Raw genomic sequence first — 26,945 nt, 5'->3', positions numbered from 1 at the left:
GAAAGCGGATGATGTGGAAAACGTTGAACTAAAGGAAACTGGACACCAGCATTCAGGCCTGAGCAGTAACCAATACATCGATGGAAAACACTTAAAGTCAGGTTTACACTCCTCCAGGTTCATGTAATGTTGTTTTCTACTGCCTGTATGTGGAGATTTAGCCACTTTGGGGCCATTATCTGCTTCTGTTTGCAATCTACAGATCGCTAAAACTGAATTACTGCTAATACTGAGGAAATATCTAAAAATGTCGTGTCTCAGACCTTTCATGAACTTTTTTTATGATTTAAAAGCAGATTTTTGGATATTTGTTCACGAATATTTCCTTTTTTTGGGAATGACAGACCGTTTTGTGCAGTTTTGATTCAAAATTGATTGGAACAGTGAGTTAAATACCAGAGAGCACGAGAAATATCTAATATCTGCCTTTATCCTATAAATCCCACTGAATTGATTCATGTTCATCATCATCAGGCAAAGATAGCAGAAAATCTCTTCCTCTGGAAATGTTTGCAGAGTTTAATCTGCCCTAAACTGGTTCACGGTGGATAGATACTGAATGTAAAGAGCCTGTCGGTGACCCACAGGAGGGTTAAACTCATAAAGCTTCTGTTGAATCAGGTAGAAATACTCGTGCCACCTTTTGTAAACCAGACTTTCAGTGTGTCATGATGAAATGGAACAAATAGGATTTGTGCTGAAAGAAGGGACTAAAAGCAGGGAACAAACACCTCATTTCCCATGTGGACAAAGTCGCTCTGAGCTGCTGCTAAAGCTCACCTGAGCCCGTGAGGACGTTGCTTTAAAAGCTTTTTCCCTGAAAGCTCTCACCTCAGATATGTTCATCTCCTCCATCTCGGCCAGAGTCGGGGCCTTCAGCAGGATGCGGGGGCGAGGCGGCGGCCGGGGCTCCGACACCGACAGGTCGATGCAGGAAGTAGATTTCACATTGCAAGGGCACGTCTGAGCCAGACAGGGCAGAGAGCCAAATGCTGAGGGAGGAGAGACCAAAGCAGCATCAAGCAGCAGTCGGTCGCACTCAGACCAGGAGGCACTGAATGCAGCGCTTCAGTGGCTCCTGAACACATCACTGAGAGAGAAAACCGAGATTCTTCTCAGGCAGTGACTCATTTCTGCTCAAACCTGTTCAAACCGCCTCATTAAGGCTGGAGGTTGCTTTGCTCCAAAGGCACTAATCTGGTATCTGGGATGCATGTTTCAGGTCATTAGACCTCATTAGTGTGGACAGAAGGTGATGAAAGGAATGAGGAATACACTGACAAACATTACATTTTATCTGCAGTGAAATATTTTCATTATGTGAACCTTTAGTTTAATTGATGTCAACCATTAATAATAACCTTCCTTTTACTGTGGTGCACACCGTCCCTACGATTAAAGGCATCTAAAAACATCAAAAACATGTCAGAACTTTAATCCTTTTCTTTAAAAACCTGGGCACATACCAGTCTATTTAGCTTACTAAAAGAAAACCTGAGCACATTTACCCAAAGGTAAAGCCATTTCATTTAATTTGACTTCTGTCTCCTTTATCAGCTGCATCAGCTGGCCTCGATCTGTAAATAGCTGGTCAATACTTAATGAAATGGAAAAGTACTTTTGTGTTTCAGGTCTGACTCGCACCCAGTCCTTAAACCAGGACTCTCAGGTCTCCTGAGTTCTGTGGTTCTTCAGCTGAAAATTATTTGTTATTAATTCTTATGATCTTTAAAGATCCAATTTGACTTAATCGGGGATTTTCCGGTTATTCTCAGTTGTCTTCAGTCTTTGTTGTAAACTGAATAAAATAGATAAGGAGTCAGTTTGTGATTTAAAGGAGGATTTTGTTGCTTTGGTCTTCAAAATGTATCACCACAAGGGGGCAGCGTTTTATCAGAAGATGCAGAAGTTTCCATTCCTATTCCATATCTGTTTATAATTAATTTTTCAGCCTAATTTATGACGAGGTTTTCTGTCGATTCACAAATGATTCTTTTCATTTGAACTGAAAAATAAATCATCATAATGAGAAGAAAATGGCTGCCTAATATGGCAGCTAACATGGCAGCAAACATGGCGGCTAACATGGAAGCTAACATGTCAGCAAACATGGCGGCGAAGGAAAAGTTTTTATTCCAGGAACTTCCGACATTGCAGTATTTATTGTGCTTTTATATTTGCTTTTTATATATTTATTTTTCATTTATTTTCTACACAGAGCAACTTAACTTAGTTTGTGATCTTTTTATGTTAAATATCACATATTATCATTATTATATTATTATTATACAACATTATTTGATAGGACTGGGCCTTTTACTTTATTGCACAATGTATACAAGGATGATGCTAATATTAAAAGACTTTTGGTGGAACTTGTTTGGCAAACTTTGACTTTTTCTGTTAAATTTAGCGATGATGGTTGGAAAAAACCAAAAGGAAAGATTGTCAGGACTGATTATAATTATTGGCGCCTCACGTCTGTCATTGTGTGGAAGAACAGGTCTCAGCTTCCTCTCCTGCTTGATTTCTGCCAGGACCCGGTCATGGAGGCACTGCTGCTGGGGGGGAGGAGGCGGGAGGCTGCGCTCTGAAACCTGTGGATGACAATCAGACCACATCCACAGATTCATACATCTGAGAAATAAGGAAAAGAGCTGCTCTTTTGCTGCAAACTTTAAATGAAACATCCATGTAGCAAAAAAGGGGAAAAACAACCCCCCAGATCATAAAGCTGGACTGAAAACATCCAGCAAAAACAGGACCATGAATGCTAAATATACAGAAAACACACATTAAATCTAATGTTAGCAACTGAAGAAAAAACACAATTAACTGGTAGATGAACTTATCTTGCACAATGTTGTCTTTAAGGCATCAGACTCAGGTTCTTTCATACGTAAAAACAGGTTAAATGTCCGTCCTGCTGAACAGAATATGGGATAAAAGACGACATCTACTCACTGGTTTCAGTGGAGGTCTCGATCGGATGAAATCCAGGATCAGTTCGTGGGCATTTCTCTTCACTCTGGTGGGAATGTCACCATCCACCTGCAGGAGGTAAGAAACAACACCTGAGCTTAGGGCTACAGTCAGGTCACCATCCACCTGCAGGAGGTAAGAAACAACACCTGAGCTTAGGGCTACAGTCAGGTCACCATCCACCTGCAGGAGGTAAGAAACAACACCTGAGCTTAGGGCTACAGTCAGGTCACCATCCACCTGCAGGAGGTAAGAAACAACACCTGAGCTTAGGGCTACAGTCAGGTCACCATCCACCTGCAGGAGGTAAGAAACAACACCTGAGCTTAGGGCTACAGTCAGGTCACCATCCACCTGCAGGAGGTAAGAAACAACACCTGAGCTTAGAGCTACAGTCAGGTCACCATCCACCTGCAGGAGGTAAGAAACAACACCTGAGCTTAGGGCTACAGTCAGGTCACCATCCACCTGCAGGAGGTAAGAAACAACACCTGAGCTTAGGGCTACAGTCAGGTCACCATCCACCTGCAGGAGGTAAGAAACAACACCTGAGCTTAGGGCTACAGTCAGGTCACCATCCACCTGCAGGAGGTAAGAAACAACACCTGAGCTTAGGGCTACAGTCAGGTCACCATCCACCTGCAGGAGGTAAGAAACAACACCTGAGCATAGGGCTACAGTCAGGTCACCATCCACCTGCAGGAGGTAAGAAACAACACCTGAGCTTAGAGCTACAGTCAGGTCACCATCCACCTGCAGGAGGTAAGAAACAACACCTGAGCTTAGGGCTACAGTCAGGTCACCATCCACCTGCAGGAGGTAAGAAACAACACCTGAGCTTAGGGCTACAGTCAGGTCACCATCCACCTGCAGGAGGTAAGAAACAACACCTGAGCTTAGGGCTACAGTCAGGTCACCATCCACCTGCAGGAGGTAAGAAACAACACCTGAGCTTAGGGCTACAGTCAGGTCACCATCCACCTGCAGGAGGTAAGAAACAACACCTGAGCATAGGGCTACAGTCAGGTCACCATCCACCTGCAGGAGGTAAGAAACAACACCTGAGCTTAGGGCTACAGTCAGGTCACCATCCACCTGCAGGAGGTAAGAAACAACACCTGAGCTTAGGGCTACAGTCAGGTCACCATCCACCTGCAGGAGGTAAGAAACAACACCTGAGCTTAGAGCTACAGTCAGGTCACCATCCACCTGCAGGAGGTAAGAAACAACACCTGAGCTTAGGGCTACAGTCAGGTCACCATCCACCTGCAGGAGGTAAGAAACAACACCTGAGCTTAGAGCTACAGTCAGGTCACCATCCACCTGCAGGAGGTAAGAAACAACACCTGAGCTTAGGGCTACAGTCAGGTCACCATCCACCTGCAGGAGGTAAGAAACAACACCTGAGCTTAGGGCTACAGTCAGGTCACCATCCACCTGCAGGAGGTAAGAAACAACACCTGAGCTTAGAGCTACAGTCAGGCTCTCAGCCGCTTGTCCTCAGCTGTAATTTTACATCTTTCGCCACTTTTGTGTAACACGACTAACTTTAAACACCAAACTGACACATTATCCCCTCCTCAGGCCATCGAACAGCAGCAGCTCTGAGGCTCATTTCTGTTGTTTATTCTAAAAATGGAGCGCGATGGCGCCGGAAAAACAGAAGGCTGAGAGAGGACCCTAAAAATATTTGGGTTGTGAAGCTGAATAATGTATCTGCCCCTCAGAGAAGGCCTCAAGGTGACCTCTGCCACATCTATGCCTGCGACAGTACACCGCAGGTTTGGCTCTATTTATCGAGCTGTGCCTTGGGAAAACGAGGACAATTCAAGGTCCATTCAAGGCCCATTCAAGGTCCATTCAAGGTCCATTCAAGGCCCATTCAAGGCCCATTCAAGGCCCATTCAAGGCCCATTCAAGGCCCATTCAAGGCCCATTCAAGGCCCATTCAAGTCCCATTCAAGGTCCATTCAAGGTCCATTCAAGGCCCATTCAAGGTCCATTCAAGGCCCATTCAAGGCCCATTCAAGGCCCATTCAAGGCCCATTCAAGGCCCATTCAAGGCCCATTCAAGGCCCATTCAAGGCCCATTCAAGGCCCATTCAAGGCCCATTCAAGGCCCATTCAAGGCCCATTCAAGGTCCATTCAAGGCCCATTCAAGGCCCATTCAAGGCCCATTCAAGGCCCATTCAAGGTCCATTCAAGGCCCATTCAAGTCCCATTCAAGGTCCATTCAAGGTCCATTCAAGGCCCATTCAAGGTCCATTCAAGGCCCATTCAAGTCCCATTCAAGTCCCATTCAAGGTCCATTCAAGGTCCATTCAAGGTCCATTCAAGGCCCATTCAAGGTCCATTCAAGGTCCATTCAAGGCCCATTCAAGGCCCATTGAAGGCCCATCTCATCCCAGAGCATTTCTCTTACCTGCACTGCTCATTTTAAATGAATCCTGCACAGATGGAGGACGTGTTTCCTCCGTTCCTCATGAGGTCACTGCTCCCCTCCAATAATCTTTCTACCAATCAGTTCTTAGCCTTTGTTCTTAAAACTTTAATTCTGTCACTCTGCCCTTCCAGCAGCCCTCCTCCTCATGTGGTTTGGGACAGATTTAGCTTCCTTTCTAACTGCTTTAGCAGGGTTTAGCATCTTAGTTTTCTGCAGAACCTTAGTCCCACTTCCCTTTGCAGAGCACCTATTTTCAGATTGGACCCGGCTGATGAGACGGTTTCTGATCAGCGCTCACCAGTTGTCCCTCACCACTCCCTCGGTATTCATCCTTCTGGTTTTGTTTTCTGCTCATCGGATCAGTTACTTGTTGGTCTGTTCCCAGTGGATCATCTGCTCCTTGCTGCTTTCATGTCTCAGTTTGATTCATGAAAAACCCCAGAGAGCCTTTCTTCACCTCCTCCTGCTGCTGCTGCCAGAACCGTCACAAACGCAGTAATTGGATTTATACAGGGTCCTGTTTTCTGCTTTTTAACCAGCAAAGATGCCACAAAGATCTTTTGAACTGTACAAAAGCTTCAGGAGGTCCTGTATACATATTCTGTAATGAAACTGGATCTGATAGTTCTGTCAAACTGTAATGAGTTAGCAGGTGGATATGAAATAAAAAGTATTGGACAGAAGCAGCGACTTCCAACCCCACTTATTCACACTAACAGCTCATTTTCAGCCATGACCTGTGCAGAAATCCAGCTGTGGAGCGGCTGTTCTGTGCCTGAAGCAGCTGGACGGTGTAAGCGGCTGCTTCAGTTTGACTGTCTGTCATTTCTCTTTTTATAGAAGGAGACCTACTTTCCAAGAAGTCTTCGGAGCACATCAAGGTTGGACGTTACACACAGAATAATCTGCACTTATGGACCAATTGTACCATAAATCTGTCAAGTCACACCTGCTCAGCTGTGATTTGGATGGTTTGAACACCTCAAACAACATTTAAACTGTTTCCACTGTCTCCCTAAAGCAGGGATGTCAAAGTCCGGTCCTGGAGGGCCGCTGTCCTGCAGCTTTTAGATGTTTCCCTGCAGGTTTTAGATGTTTCCCTGCTCCAACACACCTGATTCAGATCGATGCCTCATTAGCTGGTTTGTGCAGAACTTTCCATTTAATCTGAATCAGGTGCGTTGGAGCAGGGAAACGTCTAAAACCTGCAGGGAAACGTCTAAAACCTGCAGGAAACATCTAAAACCTGCAGGGAAACATCTAAAACCTGCAGGGAAACGTCTAAAACCTGCAGGAAACATCTAAAACCTGCAGGGAAACATCTAAAACCTGCAGGGAAACATCTAAAACCTGCAGTGAAACATCTAAAACCTGCAGGGAAACATCTAAAACCTGCAGTGAAACATCTAAAACCTGCAGGGAAACATCTAAAACCTGCAAGGAAACATCTAAAACCTGCAGGAAAACATCTAAAACCTGCAGGGAAACATCTAAAACCTGCAGGGAAACATCTAAAACCTGCAGGGAAACATCTAAAACCTGCAGGGAAACATCTAAAACCTGCAGGGAAACGTCTAAAACCTGCAGGGAAACGTCTAAAACCTGCAGGGAAACATCTAAAACCTGCAGGGAAACATCTAAAACCTGCAGGGAAACATCTAAAACCTGCAGGGAAACATCTAAAACCTGCAGTGAAACATCTAAAACCTGCAGGGAAACATCTAAAACCTGCAGGGAAACGTCTAAAACCTGCAGGGAAACATCTAAAACCTGCAGGGAAACATCTAAAACCTGCAGTGAAACATCTAAAACCTGCAGGGAAACATCTAAAACCTGCAGGGAAACATCTAAAACCTGCAGGAAACATCTAAAACCTGCAGGGAAACATCTAAAACCTGCAGTGAAACATCTAAAACCTGCAGGGAAACATCTAAAACCTGCAGGAAACATCTAAAACCTGCAGGGAAACATCTAAAACCTGCAGGGAAACATCTAAAACCTGCAGTGAAACATCTAAAACCTGCAGGGAAACATCTAAAACCTGCAGTGAAACATCTAAAACCTGCAGGGAAACATCTAAAACCTGCAGGGAAACGTCTAAAACCTGCAGGGAAACATCTAAAACCTGCAGGGAAACATCTAAAACCTGCAGGGAAACATCTAAAACCTGCAGGAAAACATCTAAAACCTGCAGGGAAACATCTAAAACCTGCAGGGAAACATCTGAAACCTGCAGGGAAACGTCTAAAACCTGCAGGGAAACGTCTAAAACCTGCAGGAAAACATCTAAAACCTGCAGGGAAACGTCTAAAACCTGCAGGGAAACATCTAAAACCTGCAGTGAAACATCTAAAACCTGCAGGGAAACATCTAAAACCTGCAGGGAAACGTCTAAAACCTGCAGGGAAACATCTAAAACCTGCAGGGAAACATCTAAAACCTGCAGGGAAACATCTAAAACCTGCAGGGAAACATCTAAAACCTGCAGGGAAACATCTAAAACCTGCAGGGAAACATCTAAAACCTGCAGGGAAACATCTAAAACCTGCAGGGAAACATCTAAAACCTGCAGGGAAACATCTAAAACCTGCAGGAAAACATCTAAAACCTGCAGGGAAACATCTAAAACCTGCAGGGAAACATCTAAAACCTGCAGGGAAACATCTAAAACCTGCAGGAAACATCTAAAACCTGCAGGGAAACATCTAAAACCTGCAGGGAAACATCTAAAACCTGCAGGGAAACATCTAAAACCTGCAGGGAAACATCTAAAACCTGCAGTGAAACATCTAAAACCTGCAGGGAAACATCTAAAACCTGCAGTGAAACATCTAAAACCTGCAGGGAAACATCTAAAACCTGCAGGGAAACGTCTAAAACCTGCAGGGAAACATCTAAAACCTGCAGGGAAACATCTAAAACCTGCAGGGAAACATCTAAAACCTGCAGGAAAACATCTAAAACCTGCAGGGAAACATCTAAAACCTGCAGGGAAACATCTGAAACCTGCAGGGAAACGTCTAAAACCTGCAGGGAAACGTCTAAAACCTGCAGGAAAACATCTAAAACCTGCAGGGAAACGTCTAAAACCTGCAGGGAAACATCTAAAACCTGCAGTGAAACATCTAAAACCTGCAGGGAAACATCTAAAACCTGCAGGGAAACGTCTAAAACCTGCAGGGAAACATCTAAAACCTGCAGGGAAACATCTAAAACCTGCAGGGAAACATCTAAAACCTGCAGGAAACATCTAAAACCTGCAGGGAAACATCTAAAACCTGCAGGGAAACATGTAAAACCTGCAGGGAAACATCTAAAACCTGCAGGGAAACATCTAAAACCTGCAGGGAAACATCTAAAACCTGCAGGAAAACATCTAAAACCTGCAGTGAAACATCTAAAACCTGCAGTGAAACATCTAAAACCTGCAGGGAAACATCTGAAACCTGCAGGGAAACGTCTAAAACCTGCAGGGAAACATCTAAAACCTGCAGGGAAACGTCTAAAACCTGCAGGGAAACATCTAAAACCTGCAGGGAAACATCTAAAACCTGCAGGGAAACATCTAAAACCTGCAGGAAACATCTAAAACCTGCAGGGAAACATCTAAAACCTGCAGGGAAACATGTAAAACCTGCAGGGAAACATCTAAAACCTGCAGGGAAACATCTAAAACCTGCAGGGAAACATCTAAAACCTGCAGGGAAACATCTAAAACCTGCAGGGAAACAGCTAAAACCTGCAGGAAACATCTAAAACCTGCAGGGAAACGTCTAAAACCTGCAGGGAAACATCTAAAACCTGCAGGAAAACATCTAAAACCTGCAGGGAAACGTCTAAAACCTGCAGTGAAACATCTAAAACCTGCAGGGAAACATCTAAAACCTGCAGGGAAACATCTAAAACCTGCAGGGAAACGTCTAAAACCTGCAGGGAAACATCTAAAACCTGCAGGACAGCGGCCCTCCAGGACCGGAGTTTGACATCCCTGCCCTAAACTAATCTACCGTAGAGCTGGTTTTAGTTGTATTTACTTCAGAAAGCTATTTTTCAGATATTTAAAGAAAACAACCAACCAGCTCTCATACTTTACCCTTTGAATTCTTATGTAATCGATTCTCTTGCTCTACAAACAAATGATTGAATCTTTTGTTTTTGCAGCTGGTTAAGCTGCTTCCAGTACTGACTGCCCCTCGCAGCACAGAGCTGAAGCTAACATTAAGCTAACACTTAACATTAAGCTAACACTTAACATTAACACTTAACATTAAGTTAACACTTAACATTAACACTTAGCATTAACACTTAGCATTAACACTTAACGTTAACACTTAACGTTAACACTTAACATTAACACTTAACATTAAGTTAACACTTAACATTAAGCTAACACTTAACATTAACACTTAGCATTAACACTTAGCATTAACACTTAACGTTAACACTTAGCATTAACACTTAACATTAACACTTAGCATTAACACTTAACGTTAACACTTAGCATTAACACTTAGCATTAACACTTAACGTTAACACTTAACATTAACACTTAGCATTAACACTTAACATTAACACTTAACGTTAACACTTAACATTAACACTTAGCATTAACACTTAACATTAAGCTAACACTTAGCATTAACACTTAACATTAAGCATTAACACTTAACATTAACACTTAACATTAACACTTAGCATTAACACTTAACATTAAGCAAACACTTAGCATTAACACTTAACATTAAGCTAACACTTAGCATTAACACTTAACATTAAGCTAACACTTAGCATTAACACTTAACATCTGTGCAGGTCGGACTCTCACCATGACTTTGCGCAGCTGGAATCTCCGAGCTTTGATGTCCTGCATCAGCATCTCGAACGGCGTGAGGCTGAACTCTGTGGCCAGAGGGTTGAACGGCTGCTCCTGCACCTTCTTCAGCTTCACCCCCTGCCTGAGCTCCTTCATCAGCTGCACCCACAGACGAGCCTGTGATGGAAACAACAGCTGCATGTGTCAGCGAGATAACTCTGCCTTCTCCAGTCAGACACTGCTGCTCTGAGCTCTGTGGTCTCACCCAGTCTCTGTGTTTCAGCGCATCCAGCTCAGCTGCAGATTTGTCCTCCAGAGTTTCCTCCTTTGAAATCTTCCTCAGCATCTGTGCAACACAAAGCAGGTCAGACAGTGTTAGCATCTGTTAGCATCTGTTAGCATCTGTGCAACACAAAGCAGGTCAGACAGTGTTAGCATCTGTTAGCATCTGTTAGCATCTGTTAGCATCTGTGCAACACAAAGCAGGTCAGACAGTGTTAGCATCTGTTAGCATCTGTTAGCATCTGTGCAACACAAAGCAGGTCAGACAGTGTTAGCATCTGTTAGCATCTGTTAGCATCTGTGCAACACAAAGCAGGTCAGACAGTGTTAGCATCTGTTAGCATCTGTGCAACACAAAGCAGGTCAGACAGTGTTAGCATCTGTTAGCATCTGTGCAACACAAAGCAGGTCAGACAGTGTTAGCATCTGTTAGCATCTGTGCAACACAAAGCAGGTCAGACAGTGTTAGCATCTGTTAGCATCTGTTAGCATCTGTGCAACACAAAGCAGGTCAGACAGTGTTAGCATCTGTTAGCATCTGTGCAACACAAAGCAGGTCAGACAGTGTTAGCATCTGTTAGCATCTGTTAGCATCTGTGCAACACAAAGCAGGTCAGACAGTGTTAGCATCTGTTAGCATCTGTTAGCATCTGCAGGCTTTGACCGTCCCAGCAGGGATTATTTTAAGATGTTTTTCATGCACTTGCTTATTATTTCATGGCTCTTGCATCTCAAACCAGAACATTTTTATTTTGTCCTGTTTAATTATTTCAGTAGTTGACTATAAGTCAACCGCTCAGAGGTTCCTGTACAGATGACCTCTACAATAACCTTCAGCATGTGGTCGTAGTGCCAAACGCCCGTTAATCATCATTCTCAGTGCAAGACCTGTAGTTATGACAGTATTTTTCACAGTGTGAAATCTGTACTTTTACCTAAACTAAAGTTCTTAATAGTTATCCATCCAGACCCAAGTGTTCAAAGCAGCCTTTTAGAACCTTTTTAGAGGTTAAATCTCACACATCACTGCCATTTTCTTCCTGTTTCTCAGTACCTTTTAGTAATAAAAACATGTGTCGTGTGGATTAAATGTGTGTGTTGCTCGAGATAAAATAACTGAACAGAGCGGTGCGTTACAATGATAGATCTAAAACCATAAAACACTGCAGAAAATGCAGCTTTCAGGATTATCAGCAACTTCAAAAGAAAAGAGTGTTTTTTCATTTGTTTAAAGCCATTAAAAACATTCTGTTTAATTAAAAAAATCTCATTAAAGCAACAGGAAAGACTTTTTCCCCAATGACTGAACATTTAATGTTCTTTATTTTCATGGGAACAGGTGATTTTAACTCATTTTACCCGTATAGTTAATGCTAATAAAAGCCATGCTGTTTGTGTTTTAGCTTCTGTGATGTTTTTTATGACAAAATATGATACATTTCATATTGTTTTGTACAGTAAGTTAAAAACGGAACAAAAAAAGCTGCTTTAAGCTGTCTTTACGGGACTTTTTGATAGATTTTTGGTTTCCCTCAGCTAAAAATGGCCTGCATCTGATCATGTAAACAGCCTTTGAGCTGTTAAATATGCATGAGCAGAGGAAAGCCTGCAGTGACTCAACAGAAGGTAGAGGCTGAGTTCATGGAAGAAGGCAGAATCTACTAATTTAACAGAGTCTGTAGCATAGAAACAGAAATATCAGAGAGAAGGGTCAAACATAGAAACTTTGTGCAGAAACGTGCAGAAACGTGCACGTAATGTAAAGCAGCAGCAGTGGTTTTTGCTTCTTATTGTTCTGGTTTTATCTCCTGAATGTTCTCACCTGAAGCTGAAAAATAGCATTAATAACTGAATTCTTTTTGGTCCGAAGTCTAACTTCTTCTGTATTTATGTACTGTGCATAAAGGGGATTTTCTTTGCTCCTGCTCATTCTTTTTGGGTCTTTCTTTTCTTTTTTCTGTACTAACTAAGCCTGATCAACACATTTAAGAACCCCTGACAGTGGAACCCGATGTACCTCCTTTGCATTTCTTATCTTGACGAGGAAGGTCTGCAGCTCCTGGGTCTCAACAAACAGAGCCCGGCACACAGCCTGGTAGTGTTCAGGAGCCAGACTCGGGTCGGCCAGGCGAGACGCACACAGCACCATCACCTGGCGACATGTGCACACCGGCCTAATGGCACCGCCCTGCTCGTCCTCCTCCTCCTCCTCCTCCTGCCCACTGTACCCCTCATCTGTGGCCCCAGTGGTGCTGTGGACCTCCCCGTCCTGGTCCCCGCCGGCCATTCGCTCAATGAGGCGCTCCAGCTGGGGGCTGAGCTCCCGCTCCTCGCTGTCGTCCAGCCCCCAGTCCAGAGCTCGGTAGATGGCCACGCCGAGCGACTGGACCAGCTGGAGGAGGAGAAAAGCAAGAACAAGGCCGGGTTTAACGGGCTGACTGCGACACATCCAGTTCTCAACATGTCAAAATCCACTGAAACAGAAGCGACCAAATCAATTCAGACTGAATATCAACACCAACTGAACAGGTTCCATCTCTATAATAAAGTGGGCTGTAATCTGCAGTGTGACCTGATGGTGGCGCTGCTTCTCTCACAGTCACAAGGAGAGTTAGTTTCCTGTAACCTGACAGTGAAGCAGCTGGATCTCAGGTTTAGCCTTTAACATGTTCTGCTGATAACGGTTCGGCTCAGTGAAGATCTGACAGCTGATGGTGTAGAATCCCTCAGATAAACTCTGCTATAATGAATACAAGCTAAAAAGGTTCATCTGAAGGAACATCTAATGAATACAAGCTAAAAAGGTTCATCTGAAGGAACATCTAATGAATACAAGCTAAAAAGGTCCATCTGAAGGAACATCTAATGAATACAAGCTAAAAAGGTCCATCTACTGAAGGAACATCTAATGAATACAAGCTAAAAAGGTCCATCTGAAGGAACATCTAATGAATACAAGCTAAAAAGGTCCATCTGAAGGAACATCTAATGAATACAAGCTAAAAAGGTCCATCTGAAGGAACATCTAATGAATACAAGCTAAAAAGGTCCATCTACTGAAGGAACATCTAATGAATACAAGCTAAAAAGGTTCATCTGAAGGAACATCTAATGAATACAAGCTAAAAAGGTCCATCTACTGAAGGAACATCTAATGAATACAAGCTAAAAAGGTCCATCTGAAGGAACATCTAATGAATACAAGCTAAAAAGGTCCATCTACTGAAGGAACATCTAATGAATACAAGCTAAAAAGGTCCATCTACTGAAGGAACATCTAATGAATACAAGCTAAAAAGGTCCATCTGAAGGAACATCTAATGAATACAAGCTAAAAAGGTCCATCTGAAGGAACATCTAATGAATACAAGCTAAAAAGGTCCATCTGAAGGAACATCTAATGAATACAAGCTAAAAAGGTCCATCTACTGAAGGAACATCTAATGAATACAAGCTAAAAAGGTTCATCTGAAGGAACATCTAATGAATACAAGCTAAAAAGGTCCATCTGAAGGAACATCTAATGAATACAAGCTAAAAAGGTCCATCTACTGAAGGAACATCTAATGAATACAAGCTAAAAAGGTTCATCTGAAGGAACATCTAATGAATACAAGCTAAAAAGGTCCATCTACTGAAGGAACATCTAATGAATACAAGCTAAAAAGGTTCATCTGAAGGAACATCTAATGAATACAAGCTAAAAAGGTCCATCTACTGAAGGAACATCTAATGAATACAAGCTAAAAAGGTCCATCTACTGAAGGAACATCTAATGAATACAAGCTAAAAGGGTCCATCTACTGAAGGAACATCTAATGAATACAAGCTAAAAAGGTCCATCTACTGAAGGAACATCTAATGAATACAAGCTAAAAAGGTCCATCTACTGAAGGAACATCTAATGAATACAAGCTAAAAGGGTCCATCTACTGAAGGAACATCTAATGAATACAAGCTAAAAAGGTCCATCTACTGAAGGAACATCTAATGAATACAAGCTAAAAAGGTCCATCTGAAGGAACATCTAATGAATACAAGCTAAAAAGGTCCATCTGAAGGAACATCTAATGAATACAAGCTAAAAAGGTTCATCTGAAGGAACATCTAATGAATACAAGCTAAAAAGGTCCATCTACTGAAGGAACATCTAATGAATACAAGCTAAAAAGGTCCATCTACTGAAGGAACATCTAATGAATACAAGCTAAAAAGGTCCATCTACTGAAGGAACATCTAATGAATACAAGCTAAAAAGGTCCATCTACTGAAGGAACATCTAATGAATACAAGCTAAAAAGGTCCATCTACTGAAGGAACATCTAATGAATACAAGCTAAAAAGGTCCATCTACTGAAGGAACATCTAATGAATACAAGCTAAAAAGGTCCATCTACTGAAGGAATATCTAATGAATACAAGCTAAAAAGGTCCATCTACTGAAGGAACATCTAATGAATACAAGCTAAAAAGGTCCATCTGAAGGAACATCTAATGAATACAAGCTAAAAAGGTCCATCTACTGAAGGAACATCTAATGAATACAAGCTAAAAAGGTCCATCTACTGAAGGAACATCTAATGAATACAAGCTAAAAAGGTCCATCTACTGAAGGAATATCTAATGAATACAAGCTAAAAAGGTCCATCTACTGAAGGAACATCTAATGAATACAAGCTAAAAAGGTTCATCTGAAGGAACATCTAATGAATACAAGCTAAAAAGGTCCATCTACTGAAGGAACATCTAATGAATACAAGCTAAAAAGGTCCATCTACCGAAGGAACATCTAATGAATACAAGCTAAAAAGGAAGGAACATCTAATGAATACAAGCTAAAAAGGAAGGAACATCTAATGAATACAAGCTAAAAAGGTCCATCTACTGAAGGAACATCTAATGAATACAAGCTAAAAAGGTCCATCTACTGAAGGAACATCTAATGAATACAAGCTAAAAAGGTCCATCTACTGAAGGAACATCTAATGAATACAAGCTAAAAAGGTCCATCTACTGAAGGAACATCTAATGAATACAAGCTAAAAAGGTCCATCTACTGAAGGAACATCTAATGAATACAAGCTAAAAAGGTCCATCTACTGAAGGAACATCTAATGAATACAAGCTAAAAAGGTCCATCTACTGAAGGAACATCTAATGAATACAAGCTAAAAAGGTCCATCTACCGAAGGAACATCTAATGAATACAAGCTAAAAAGGTCCATCTGAAGGAACATCTAATGAATACAAGCTAAAAAGGAAGGAACATCTAATGAATACAAGCTAAAAAGGTCCATCTACTGAAGGAACATCTAATGAATACAAGCTAAAAAGGTCCATCTACTGAAGGAACATCTAATGAATACAAGCTAAAAAGGTCCATCTACTGAAGGAACATCTAATGAATACAAGCTAAAAAGGTCCATCTACTGAAGGAACATCTAATGAATACAAGCTAAAAAGGTCCATCTACTGAAGGAATATCTAATGAATACAAGCTAAAAAGGTCCATCTACTGAAGGAACATCTAATGAATACAAGCTAAAAAGGTCCATCTACTGAAGGAACATCTAATGAATACAAGCTAAAAAGGTCCATCTACTGAAGGAACATCTAATGAATACAAGCTAAAAAGGTCCATCTACTGAAGGAACATCTAATGAATACAAGCTAAAAAGGTCCATCTACTGAAGGAATATCTAATGAATACAAGCTAAAAAGGTCCATCTACTGAAGGAACATCTAATGAATACAAGCTAAAAAGGTTCATCTGAAGGAACATCTAATGAATACAAGCTAAAAAGGTCCATCTACTGAAGGAACATCTAATGAATACAAGCTAAAAAGGTCCATCTACCGAAGGAACATCTAATGAATACAAGCTAAAAAGGAAGGAACATCTAATGAATACAAGCTAAAAAGGAAGGAACATCTAATGAATACAAGCTAAAAAGGTCCATCTACTGAAGGAACATCTAATGAATACAAGCTAAAAAGGTCCATCTACTGAAGGAACATCTAATGAATACAAGCTAAAAAGGTTCATCTGAAGGAACATCTAATGAATACAAGCTAAAAAGGTCCATCTGAGGGAACATCTAATGAATACAAGCTAAAAAGGTCCATCTACCGAAGGAACATCTAATGAATACAAGCTAAAAAGGTCCATCTACTGAAGGAACATCTAATGAATACAAGCTAAAAAGGTCCATCTACTGAAGGAACATCTAATGAATACAAGCTAAAAAGGTCCATCTACCGAAGGAACATCTAATGAATACAAGCTAAAAAGGAAGGAACATCTAATGAATACAAGCTAAAAAGGAAGGAACATCTAATGAATACAAGCTAAAAAGGTCCATCTACTGAAGGAACATCTAATGAATACAAGCTAAAAAGGTCCATCTACTGAAGGAACATCTAATGAATACAAGCTAAAAAGGTCCATCTACTGAAGGAACATCTAATGAATACAAGCTAAAAAGGTCCATCTACTGAAGGAACATCTAATGAATACAAGCTAAAAAGGTTCATCTGAAGGAACATCTAATGAATACAAGCTAAAAAGGTTAATCTGAAGGAACATCTAATGAATACAAGCTAAAAAGGTTCATCTGAAGGAACATCTAATGAATACAAGCTAAAAAGGTCCATCTGAAGGAACATCTAATGAATACAAGCTAAAAAGGTCCATCTACTGAAGGAACATCTAATGAATACAAGCTAAAAAGGTCCATCTACTGAAGGAACATCTAATGAATACAAGCTAAAAAGGTTCATCTGAAGGAACATCTAATGAATACAAGCTAAAAAGGTCCATCTGAAGGAACATCTAATGAATACACACTAAAAAGGTCCATCTGAAGGAACATCTAATGAATACACACTAAAAAGGTCCATCTGAAGGAACATCTAATGAATACACACTAAAAAGGTCCATCTGAAGGAACATCTAATGAATACACACTAAAAAGGTTCATCTGAAGGAACATCTAATGAATACAAGCTAAAAAGGTCCATCTGAAGGAACATCTAATGAATACAAGCTAAAAAGGTCCATCTGAAGGAACATCTAATGAATACAAGCTAAAAAGGTCCATCTACTGAAGGAACATCTAATGAATACAAGCTAAAAAGGTCCATCTACTGAAGGAACATCTCACAGCCGCCCAGAAAATGTTTGTCTTCAGCAGCTGTGGCATCGATGTTGAAAATAAAGGAGGACTGACATCGATGAAGTCCAGAGTCAGAACTGAAAAACTCATAAATATGTATATTATTATGTATAAATGTCGCCACTGTCACCATTTTAAGTGATTTTACATTTATTAAAGCTTTTAAACAGCTTTTAAATAATCTTTTAATGTTTCTATTTGCCTGATTCCCCAAAGTCTCAGGAGTCCTAACGACGTCTCATACCAGAAGTCGCTGTTTGTGTCTCACCTGACGCTCTGCATTGGGAGGAAGAGGAGAGCCATCGCCGTCATCTGCAGAGACAGAAGGTCATCGGATCAGAACATGATGCTCAGAAGATGCAGAAGACCCTCAGATACAAAAGCAAATCCTCTGTTATAGGTTAAAACTTTAAAGAAATTCTTTTCTAAAGCGGTTTTCTCCACACGTCTGAATGTGTTTTTGTGCTGGAGGTCACTTATTGTGCCCACGTGAGAGAGTAAAACAAGCTTTTCTCCCGGCTCAGATGTCAATAATGACACCGAGAGGTCTGAAAGTCTTCGATCAGCAGCTCCTGCTGCAGAGAAACAAGAGAGTGGAAAACCGATAGGAGCCGGAGGCAGAGAGACAAAGACGCTGGGCAGAAGAGACGAGAAGGTTCCTTTAAAACTGTCAGAGATCCAATAAGTGGCTGCATTTCATTCTTCACTAGATTAACTATCTTTAATGAAAAGAATTAGGTTTAATCAGCTAAAATAAAGATAATGGCTTCCTTGTATGTTAATGTTTACGCCTTTTTATGGGAGGATGGAGTTTATATGTCTCATTTCATCATTAAAGGAATAATATTTAACATTTTGCTTCATCTTGAGATAGAAACCATTTTCACTGTGATAAACTGCAGATTTACAGGAACTTTCCTCATGGCCCATTTCAGCGAAACTTCATGGTCTATAGTTGGATCAGCAGGAGGTGTTTTCCAGTGTAGGACTGGGTGTGGTGGGGGGGGGCAGCAGGATGTGAACCACAGACCAACAGAGCCTCACTGTGTTCCCCGTGTGAACGCCGGCGCCGCCTCCATCGCCAACAAAAGAAAGGCCGTTACAATGATAACATGAGCCTGTCTGAAACCGGTCTGACGGGTCGAATAAAGGAGTCTGGGTCACAGAGTGTAACCAGTGATACCTCCAACACTTTCCCAGTCTGGGTCAGAGTGTAACCAGTGATACCTCCAACACTTTCCCAGTCTGAGTCAGAGTGTAACCAGTGATACCTCCAACACTTTCCCAGTCTGGGTCAGACTGTAACCAGTGATACCTCCAACACTTTCCCAGTCAGGGTCAGAGTGGAACCAGTGATACCTCCAACACTTTCCCAGTCTGGGTCAGAGTGGAACCAGTGATACCTCCAACACTTTCCCAGTCAGGGTCAGAGTGGAACCAGTGATACCTCCAACACTTTCCCAGTCTGGGTCAGAGTGGAACCAGTGATACCTCCAACACTTTCCCAGTCAGGGTCAGAGTGGAACCAGTGATACCTCCAACACTTTCCCAGTCTGAGTCAGAGTGGAACCAGTGATACCTCCAACACTTTCCCAGTCTGGGTCACAGAGTGTAACCAGTGATACCTCCAACACTTTCCCAGTCTGAGTCAGAGTGGAACCAGTGATACCTCCAACACTTTCCCAGTCTGGGTCAGAGTGGAACCAGTGATACCTCCAACACTTTCCCAGTCTGGGTCAGAGAGTGGAACCAGTGATACCTCCAACACTTTCCCAGTCTGAGTCAGAGTGTAACCAGTGATACCTCCAACACTTTCCCAGTCTGAGTCAGAGTGTAACCAGTGATACCTCCAACACTTTCCCAGTCTGGGTCAGAGTGTAACCAGTGATACCTCCAACACTTTCCCAGTCTGGGTCACAGAGTGAAACCAGTGATACCTCCAACACTTTCCCAGTCTGGGTCAGAGTGGAACCAGTGATACCTCCAACACTTTCCCAGTCTGGGTCAGAGTGGAACCAGTGATACCTCCAACACTTTCCCAGTCTGGGTCAGAGTGGAACCAGTGATACCTCCAACACTTTCCCAGTCTGGGTCAGAGTGGAACCAGTGATACCTCCAACACTTTCCCAGTCTGGGTCAGAGTGGAACCAGTGATACCTCCAACACTTTCCCAGTCTGGGTCAGAGTGGAACCAGTGATACCTCCAACACTTTCCCAGTCTGGGTCAGAGTGGAACCAGTGATACCTCCAACACTTTCCCAGTCTGGGTCACAGAGTGTAACCAGTGATACCTCCAACACTTTCCCAGTCTGGGTCAGAGTGTAACCAGTGATACCTCCAACACTTTCCCAGTCTGGGTCACAGAGTGTAACCAGTGATACCTCCAACACTTTCCCAGTCTGGGTCAGAGTGTAACCAGTGATACCTCCAACACTTTCCCAGTCTGAGTCAGAGTGGAACCAGTGATACCTCCAACACTTTCCCAGTCCGAGTCACAGAGTGGAACCAGTGATACCTCCAACACTTTCCCAGTCTGGGTCAGAGTGTAACCAGTGATACCTCCAACACTTTCCCAGTCTGGGTCAGAGTGGAACCAGTGATACCTCCAACACTTTCCCAGTCTGAGTCAGAGTGGAACCAGTGATACCTCCAACACTTTCCCAGTCTGGGTCAGAGTGTAACCAGTGATACCTCCAACACTTTCCCAGTCTGGGTCAGAGTGTAACCAGTGATACCTCCAACACTTTCCCAGTCTGGGTCACAGACCAGTGATACCTCCAACACTTTCCCAGTCTGGGTCACAGAGTGGAACCAGTGATACCTCCAACACTTTCCCAGTCTGAGTCAGAGTGGAACCAGTGATACCTCCAACACTTTCCCAGTCTGGGTCAGAGTGTAACCAGTGATACCTCCAACACTTTCCCAGTCTGAGTCAGAGTGTAACCAGTGATACCTCCAACACTTTCCCAGTCTGAGTCAGAGTGTAACCAGTGATACCTCCAACACTTTCCCAGTCCGAGTCACAGAGTGTAACCAGTGATACCTCCAACACTTTCCCAGTCTGGGTCAGAGTGGAACCAGTGATACCTCCAACACTTTCCCAGTCTGGGTCACAGACCAGTGATACCTCCAACACTTTCCCAGTCTGGGTCACAGAGTGGAACCAGTGATACCTCCAACACTTTCCCAGTCTGGGTCAGAGTGTAACCAGTGATACCTCCAACACTTTCCCAGTCTGAGTCAGAGTGGAACCAGTGATACCTCCAACACTTTCCCAGTCTGGGTCAGAGTGTAACCAGTGATACCTCCAACACTTTCCCAGTCTGAGTCAGAGTGTAACCAGCGATACCTCCAACACTTTCCCAGTCTGGGTCAGAGTGTAACCAGTGATACCTCCAACACTTTCCCAGTCTGGGTCAGAGTGTAACCAGTGATACCTCCAACACTTTCCCACACTTACAGCCCAGTAAACACAAAAGAGCTGCTGGAAACACCTTGAGCATGAGTCCCTTATGCTGAGGCTGTTGTTGCTTCTCTCCTCTCAGCTTCCCGGCTCCTTTCCATGTTTAGTTTTTCATAAGTAAAACCATTGTTTTTAATTCCCTGCACAGCTTTTCTCCTTTTTCCCATTAACAGTTTGAACAGGATGCTTTCTGTGCCAGTGGCTCAACCAGTTCCCTGGGACTTAAAACTCTGATTTAGAAACAGAGGTCGGGGGAAGTTCCTTAGAAATTAAACTGTTGCCAAACACACCTCCTAAAGAGGTTCATAGAAGATTCACTTGGACATAAAGGGACTCATTGAAGACACCAACCAGGTGTATAATCTCTATGTTAGGATTAAAAACATTCATCCATTCCAACATCTGCACAACATTTCAGGCCATTGAAACCACAAAGTTGATCTCTTACTTAAGAGAAAGTTGAGTACAAATAACTACAGCAACATGACGGGGACCACAGCTGTAACTGCTGTGTATGAAGCTTAAATATAATCCATATGAATCCAGGCAGCTCACGGAGAGCTGCAGGTCTATACAAACACCCGTTTGATTTCACAGCAGCAGCTCCAGCGTTGTTAGAAGAGGAATAAATGAGCCACTGAAGACTATACCTCTGACATAACGAGCAGCTTAAGCCTCAAATGTGGATTCTAGCAAGTTTCTGAATAATTATTTTTTAAATCGTGCTGCTGAGGTCAACGAGGAGACGAGCCACTGAGTATTATACCCACCAGGCACTCTCAGAGGGTAGGAAAATCACATTACCCAGCAGCTAAAGTTAGCATCTGACGGGCTGTAATGCACGAGGCTCTGTTCTGCAGGTTCTGCAGGATGCATCTGGTTCTGTTCAATAACTCTGATGGAGGAACATTTTAAAATGAGAAACTGCACGATTTTCATCTCATTTTCTCTGATAAACTGATTCAAACACACCAGACTTTACTCTATGACTCACCCGTCAGTGGCCTGATTCCAGTTTAAACCCGTGTTAGGGTCATACTTGCTGTGTGAGAGCCTTTCACGGTTATCACGTATTATACAGCAAAGATTACGCTTTGTGGTGATGAAACTCAATCACAGGGAACCTAAAGGTGGTAGTTTACTGCTCTTTAAGGTTTCTGAGTGTTTATGATGCAGAGCAAAGGTTAAAGATACAGAAAAGAAGTGAGATTAGTTCTGTAAGCAAAGGTTTTGGGAAAATAAATGAATTTAGGTCTAATGATGGAGCTGCAGACACATTATTATACTGAAGAGACAAATGTTCAGTATAAACAAACCAATGTCTGCTAATATGAACACACACATGATCTATAACTATCCTGAGAGTCTTCCTGCCAACTGCAGGCAAATATCTGATCAAGCTCCTGAGATGTCTGACTGACGGGGAACTACACCCACAGAGTTCCTTCCTATTAGCCTTATGTCACACATATTTAAGCCTGACTCATCTCTGTCTTTCACACAAACAGAAAAACTCTCCCAGATGGACTCTGCCTTCAGTTGCCATGGAAATAAGGTCTTGGAAACCACCACAGTGACAGAAGAAGAACTGGGTTCAGATAATAAATGAGCAGAGGAGAAAGAAAGAGAAAAGAAAGAACGTTCCAGCTGTTACCTCAGACCAGACGCAGGGGAATTCACATTATCTGAAGCCAGCCACAGATATCTGAGCTGTAAAGTGAAGCTGCAGCCAGTCATGTAACCTGAGGTGTGTGTGCCTTTAACGCAGCGCCTCCTCCCAGCTAACGAAAAGCAAAAAGGTCAGAGGTCGCAGCTTCGGTCCAAACTCTTCGGGATAGAAGAGCTCCTTGAAATGGAACAGCAGGGTTTCACCTGGAGCTCAGCTAGAAACTAAAAGGTCAACAGAACAGGTGCAGTAAGAATGCATTACCTGCCCATTCTGTAAAATCTATACTTCTAATAAATACCAGTTTATCTTAAAGGCCCCGAAGCTTCCTTTCTCTGTGTATATTTATCCATCCATCCATCCATTTTGGACAGCAGGAGGACGCTGGAGACGGGGAGAACATGCAAACTCCAGACAATTTGGACCCCATATTCAATAGATTTAATGAATCTTTTACTGGAATGAGATGATCGATCACACGGCTGTACGGCTGCATTTAGGGAGCTGGGTGCTGACTCTGGAGTCCCTCTGAGGACAAACCTTAGTGACGTGATGAGGTGTTTATTCAGTGGATTAAAGCATCATAGAGTGGCATTTCCCTGTTTGGCTGCTCAAACACCAGAGGGTTAGGGGGTTAGGGTTAGCACTGGGATGCTCCTGCATGACCGCGACCCTGTAACACAGTTTATACACAGGGTATAGGGTAACCCTAACCCTTATACTCGGGGTCTAGGGTCACCCTAACCCTTATACTCGGGGTAGAGGGTAACCCTAACCCTTATATCAGGAGTATAGGGTAACCCTAACCCTTATATCCGGAGTATAGGGTAACCCTAACCCTTATACTCGGAGTATAGGGTAACCCTAACCCTTATACTCGGAGTATAGGGTAACCCTAACCCTTATACTCGGAGTATAGGGTAACCCTAACCCTTATACTCGAGTATAGGGTAACCCTAACCCTTATATCCGGGGTATAGGGTAACCCTAACCCTTATACTCGGAGTATAGGGTAACCCTAACCCTTATACTCGGGGTATAGGGTAACCCTAACCCTTATACTCGGGGTATAGGGTAACCCTAACCCTTATACTCGGGGTATAGGGTAACCCTAACCCTTATACTCGGGGTATAGGGTAACCCTAACCCTTATACTCGGGGTATAGGGTAACCCTAACCCTTATACTCGGGGTATAGGGTAACCCTAACCCTTATACTCGGGGTATAGGGTAACCCTAACCCTTATACTCCGGGTATAGGGTAACCCTAACCCTTATACTCCGGGTATAGGGTAACCCTAACCCTTATACTCGGGGTATAGGGTAACCCTAACCCTTATACTCGGGGTATAGGGTAACCCTAACCCTTATACTCGGGGTATAGGGTAACCCTAACCCTTATACTCCGGGTATAGGGTAACCCTAACCCTTATACTCCGGGTATAGGGTAACCCTAACCCTTATACTCCGGGTATAGGGTAACCCTAACCCTTATACTCCGGGTATAGGGTAACCCTAACCCTTATACTCAGAGTATAGGGTAACCCTAACCCTTATACTCCGGGTATAGGGTAACCCTAACCCTTATACTCCGGGTATAGGGTAACCCTAACCCTTATACTCAGAGTATAGGGTAACCCTAACCCTAATACTCAGAGTTTACTCATATTGAGTCACACGAGGCCTGATTTTTCTGATCATCATCACTATTTTTCAAATAACAACCTTAATTTCATTGTGAAGCTGCTTTTACACGATCCCTGCGCAGAGTTATCGATGAAAACAAGTCTACGTTGGAAGCAGAGTAACTATTCTTAGTGAGGGAGGCCACGGCTATTTCAGCCTTTGACACAGATTAATTTCCTCCCACGACACTCGTCAGGATTTAAAGGGCGTGGCAACTGTCCTTTGCACTTTTCTCCTCTTTACGAGTTATTTTACTGTAGAAGTGCATCCATTTAATTGTGAAAATACCTGCAGTAATACTTTATATCGACGTATTTTGGTTGAATACTCATTAGTTAAATGTACTTTTGGTCAGTGAGCTGAAAACTGCTTTTTATTTCTCTTACAAAAGAAGTATTATCTTTAGTTTTATCTTCCAGCAGCAATCTTCACCCGGACTTTGACTTCCTGCTGGCATTAAGCGTACACGGCGGCCTCATCCTTTGGCGTTATCCAGCATTATACATAACCAGCTATCATACTGATACGACTTAATGACGACTGACTGGAAAACTAAAACTCCTGAGGGTTCGCAGATAAGATGCAGCTGAGTTTAAGGTTTACTGCACAGCTTGCAAACAGTTATTGAACAATTCAAGTTAAAGATTCAGATGTTTCTGAACCGTCCTTTTTTAAAAATTCAAATCCAGTTTTTCATATTCAGAAAACTCAAAGTTTAAATAAATCTTCATACATGTTTATATGAGATGTTTTAATGTGTGAAGATTTGTCTCTTTTCCTGGTTCTTCAGCATGGTTAAAAGAGCACTTATATAAATATAAAAAGACACTTTTCAGCCTCTTTTAAGTCGCTGTTTTTGTTCGTCTGCATTTTGAAACATGTTGGGTCACTTTTATATAAATATAAATATAAAACACTATAGAATGATTTACAAGTGATCTAAATCAGGCATTTAATCAAAAACTGTTCATTTTGAATGTGAGAAAACATTAAAACAGGGTCACGAACAACAAGTTTTGAAATGTAATATTTCTCCATTCATGATTGAGCCGCTCAGTGTTTTTATTCCATTTGATTATACTTTAATAATCCCTGAAGGGATATTGTATTGCTGCAGGATGTATTTTCTATATTTTAGATAACAAAATGAAATAAAGTAACAACCAGCTGACATATATTTAGTGTATAGTGTAAATATTTAGTGCAGCAGAGAGGAAGGTGAGGGAGAAATCTTTATAGGTTGTCTTGAATGATTGAGGTGCTGCTAATGATGTCACACACAGCTCTGAAAGTATTCCAGCTCTGAAAGTATCTCAGCTCTGAAAGTATTCCAGCTCTGAAAGTATTCCAGCTAAACTTTCTTAGTGGAAAAGCATGAAACTCACAGCCAGCAGCTGCAGAAACAGTCCTCCTCCTTCACTGTTACTGTTCTCTCTGCCCATAAAGTCTTAAAGCTGAGTAAAGACGTCTCTCAGTTGTTCTTACAGCCATCTCTGGGTGAAAATTGTAATATTTCCCTCTTAATATTCCTGCTGCGTCCTTATCAGGGTTTTAAGCTCGTGCACTTTGTTTGCCGGTGATCTCACACTTCCTGTGAAGGTGAAGAAAACTTCCTCCTCCTTTTTTCTCTGTATTCATGTTGTTTCTGTATTTATCAGACGCTTTTATCCAAAGCGACTTACAAATGAAGCTATAACAGCTCTATAAAAAGCTAACAATAAGCTAACAATAAGCTAACAAAAAGCTAACAATAAGCTAACAATAAGCTAACAAAAAGCTAACAATAAGCTAACAATAAGCTAACAATAAGCTAACAAAAAGCTAACAATAAGCTAACAAAAAGCTAACAATAAGCTAACAATAAGCTAACAATAAGCTAACAAAAAGCTAACAATAAGCTAACAATAAGCTAACAATAAGCTAACAAAAAGCTAACAATAAGCTAACAATAAGCTAACAATAAGCTAACAAAAAGCTAACAAAAAGCTAACAAAAAGCTAACAAAAAGCTAACAATAAGCTAACAATAAGCTAACAAAAAGCTAACAATAAGCTAACAAAAAGCTAACAATAAGCTAACAATAAGCTAACAATAAGCTAACAAAAAGCTAACAATAAGCTAACAATAAGCTCCATAGAAGGAACCCAGGAGTCCGACTCTGTCAGAGGTGACAGAGTAGAGATAGGGTGCAGGCATAGAAGGAAGTGCAGAAAGATAAAGTGCAGAGATAGAGGGGGGAGGGAAGTACAAGGTAAGTGCTGGGATAGGAGATGCTCTCTGAAGAGCTGGGTATTTTCATCACCTCGTCTTATTCCAGGCTTTACTTGGGCCTAAATGAATACAAATAATTCCCTTTATTCTATCTTAGTGTACATTTTACGCAGTATGCCATGTTTTTGGAATCCACCATTTTAATGTCATCTAGAAGACCAAAG

General features: G+C 42.1%; 1 protein-coding gene across 1 annotated transcript in view; it reads right to left on the bottom strand.

The window, feature by feature from the left end:
* spire2 (spire-type actin nucleation factor 2) overlaps nucleotides 1-26,945 on the bottom strand; it is a 41,275-nt gene that overhangs the window by 8,289 nt on the left and 6,041 nt on the right. Inside the window, exons 2-8 of the mRNA XM_072386814.1 lie at nucleotides 17,965-18,008; nucleotides 12,539-12,913; nucleotides 10,505-10,585; nucleotides 10,252-10,416; nucleotides 2,965-3,051; nucleotides 2,480-2,597; nucleotides 832-992 (exon numbers count right to left, since the gene is read on the bottom strand). Coding sequence (XP_072242915.1) covers nucleotides 832-992; nucleotides 2,480-2,597; nucleotides 2,965-3,051; nucleotides 10,252-10,416; nucleotides 10,505-10,585; nucleotides 12,539-12,913; nucleotides 17,965-18,008 — 1,031 coding nt within the window. The remainder of the gene's footprint in view (nucleotides 1-831; nucleotides 993-2,479; nucleotides 2,598-2,964; nucleotides 3,052-10,251; nucleotides 10,417-10,504; nucleotides 10,586-12,538; nucleotides 12,914-17,964; nucleotides 18,009-26,945) is intronic.

The sequence above is a fragment of the Leuresthes tenuis genome, unplaced genomic scaffold (genome assembly GCF_036924035.1).
Source record: "Leuresthes tenuis unplaced genomic scaffold, fLeuTen1.0.hap1 SCAF_5, whole genome shotgun sequence".
Lineage (NCBI taxonomy): Eukaryota > Metazoa > Chordata > Actinopteri > Atheriniformes > Atherinopsidae > Leuresthes > Leuresthes tenuis.
The sequence above is the reverse complement of the archived record's forward strand: the minus strand, read 5'-3'. Positions and strand labels throughout refer to the sequence as shown.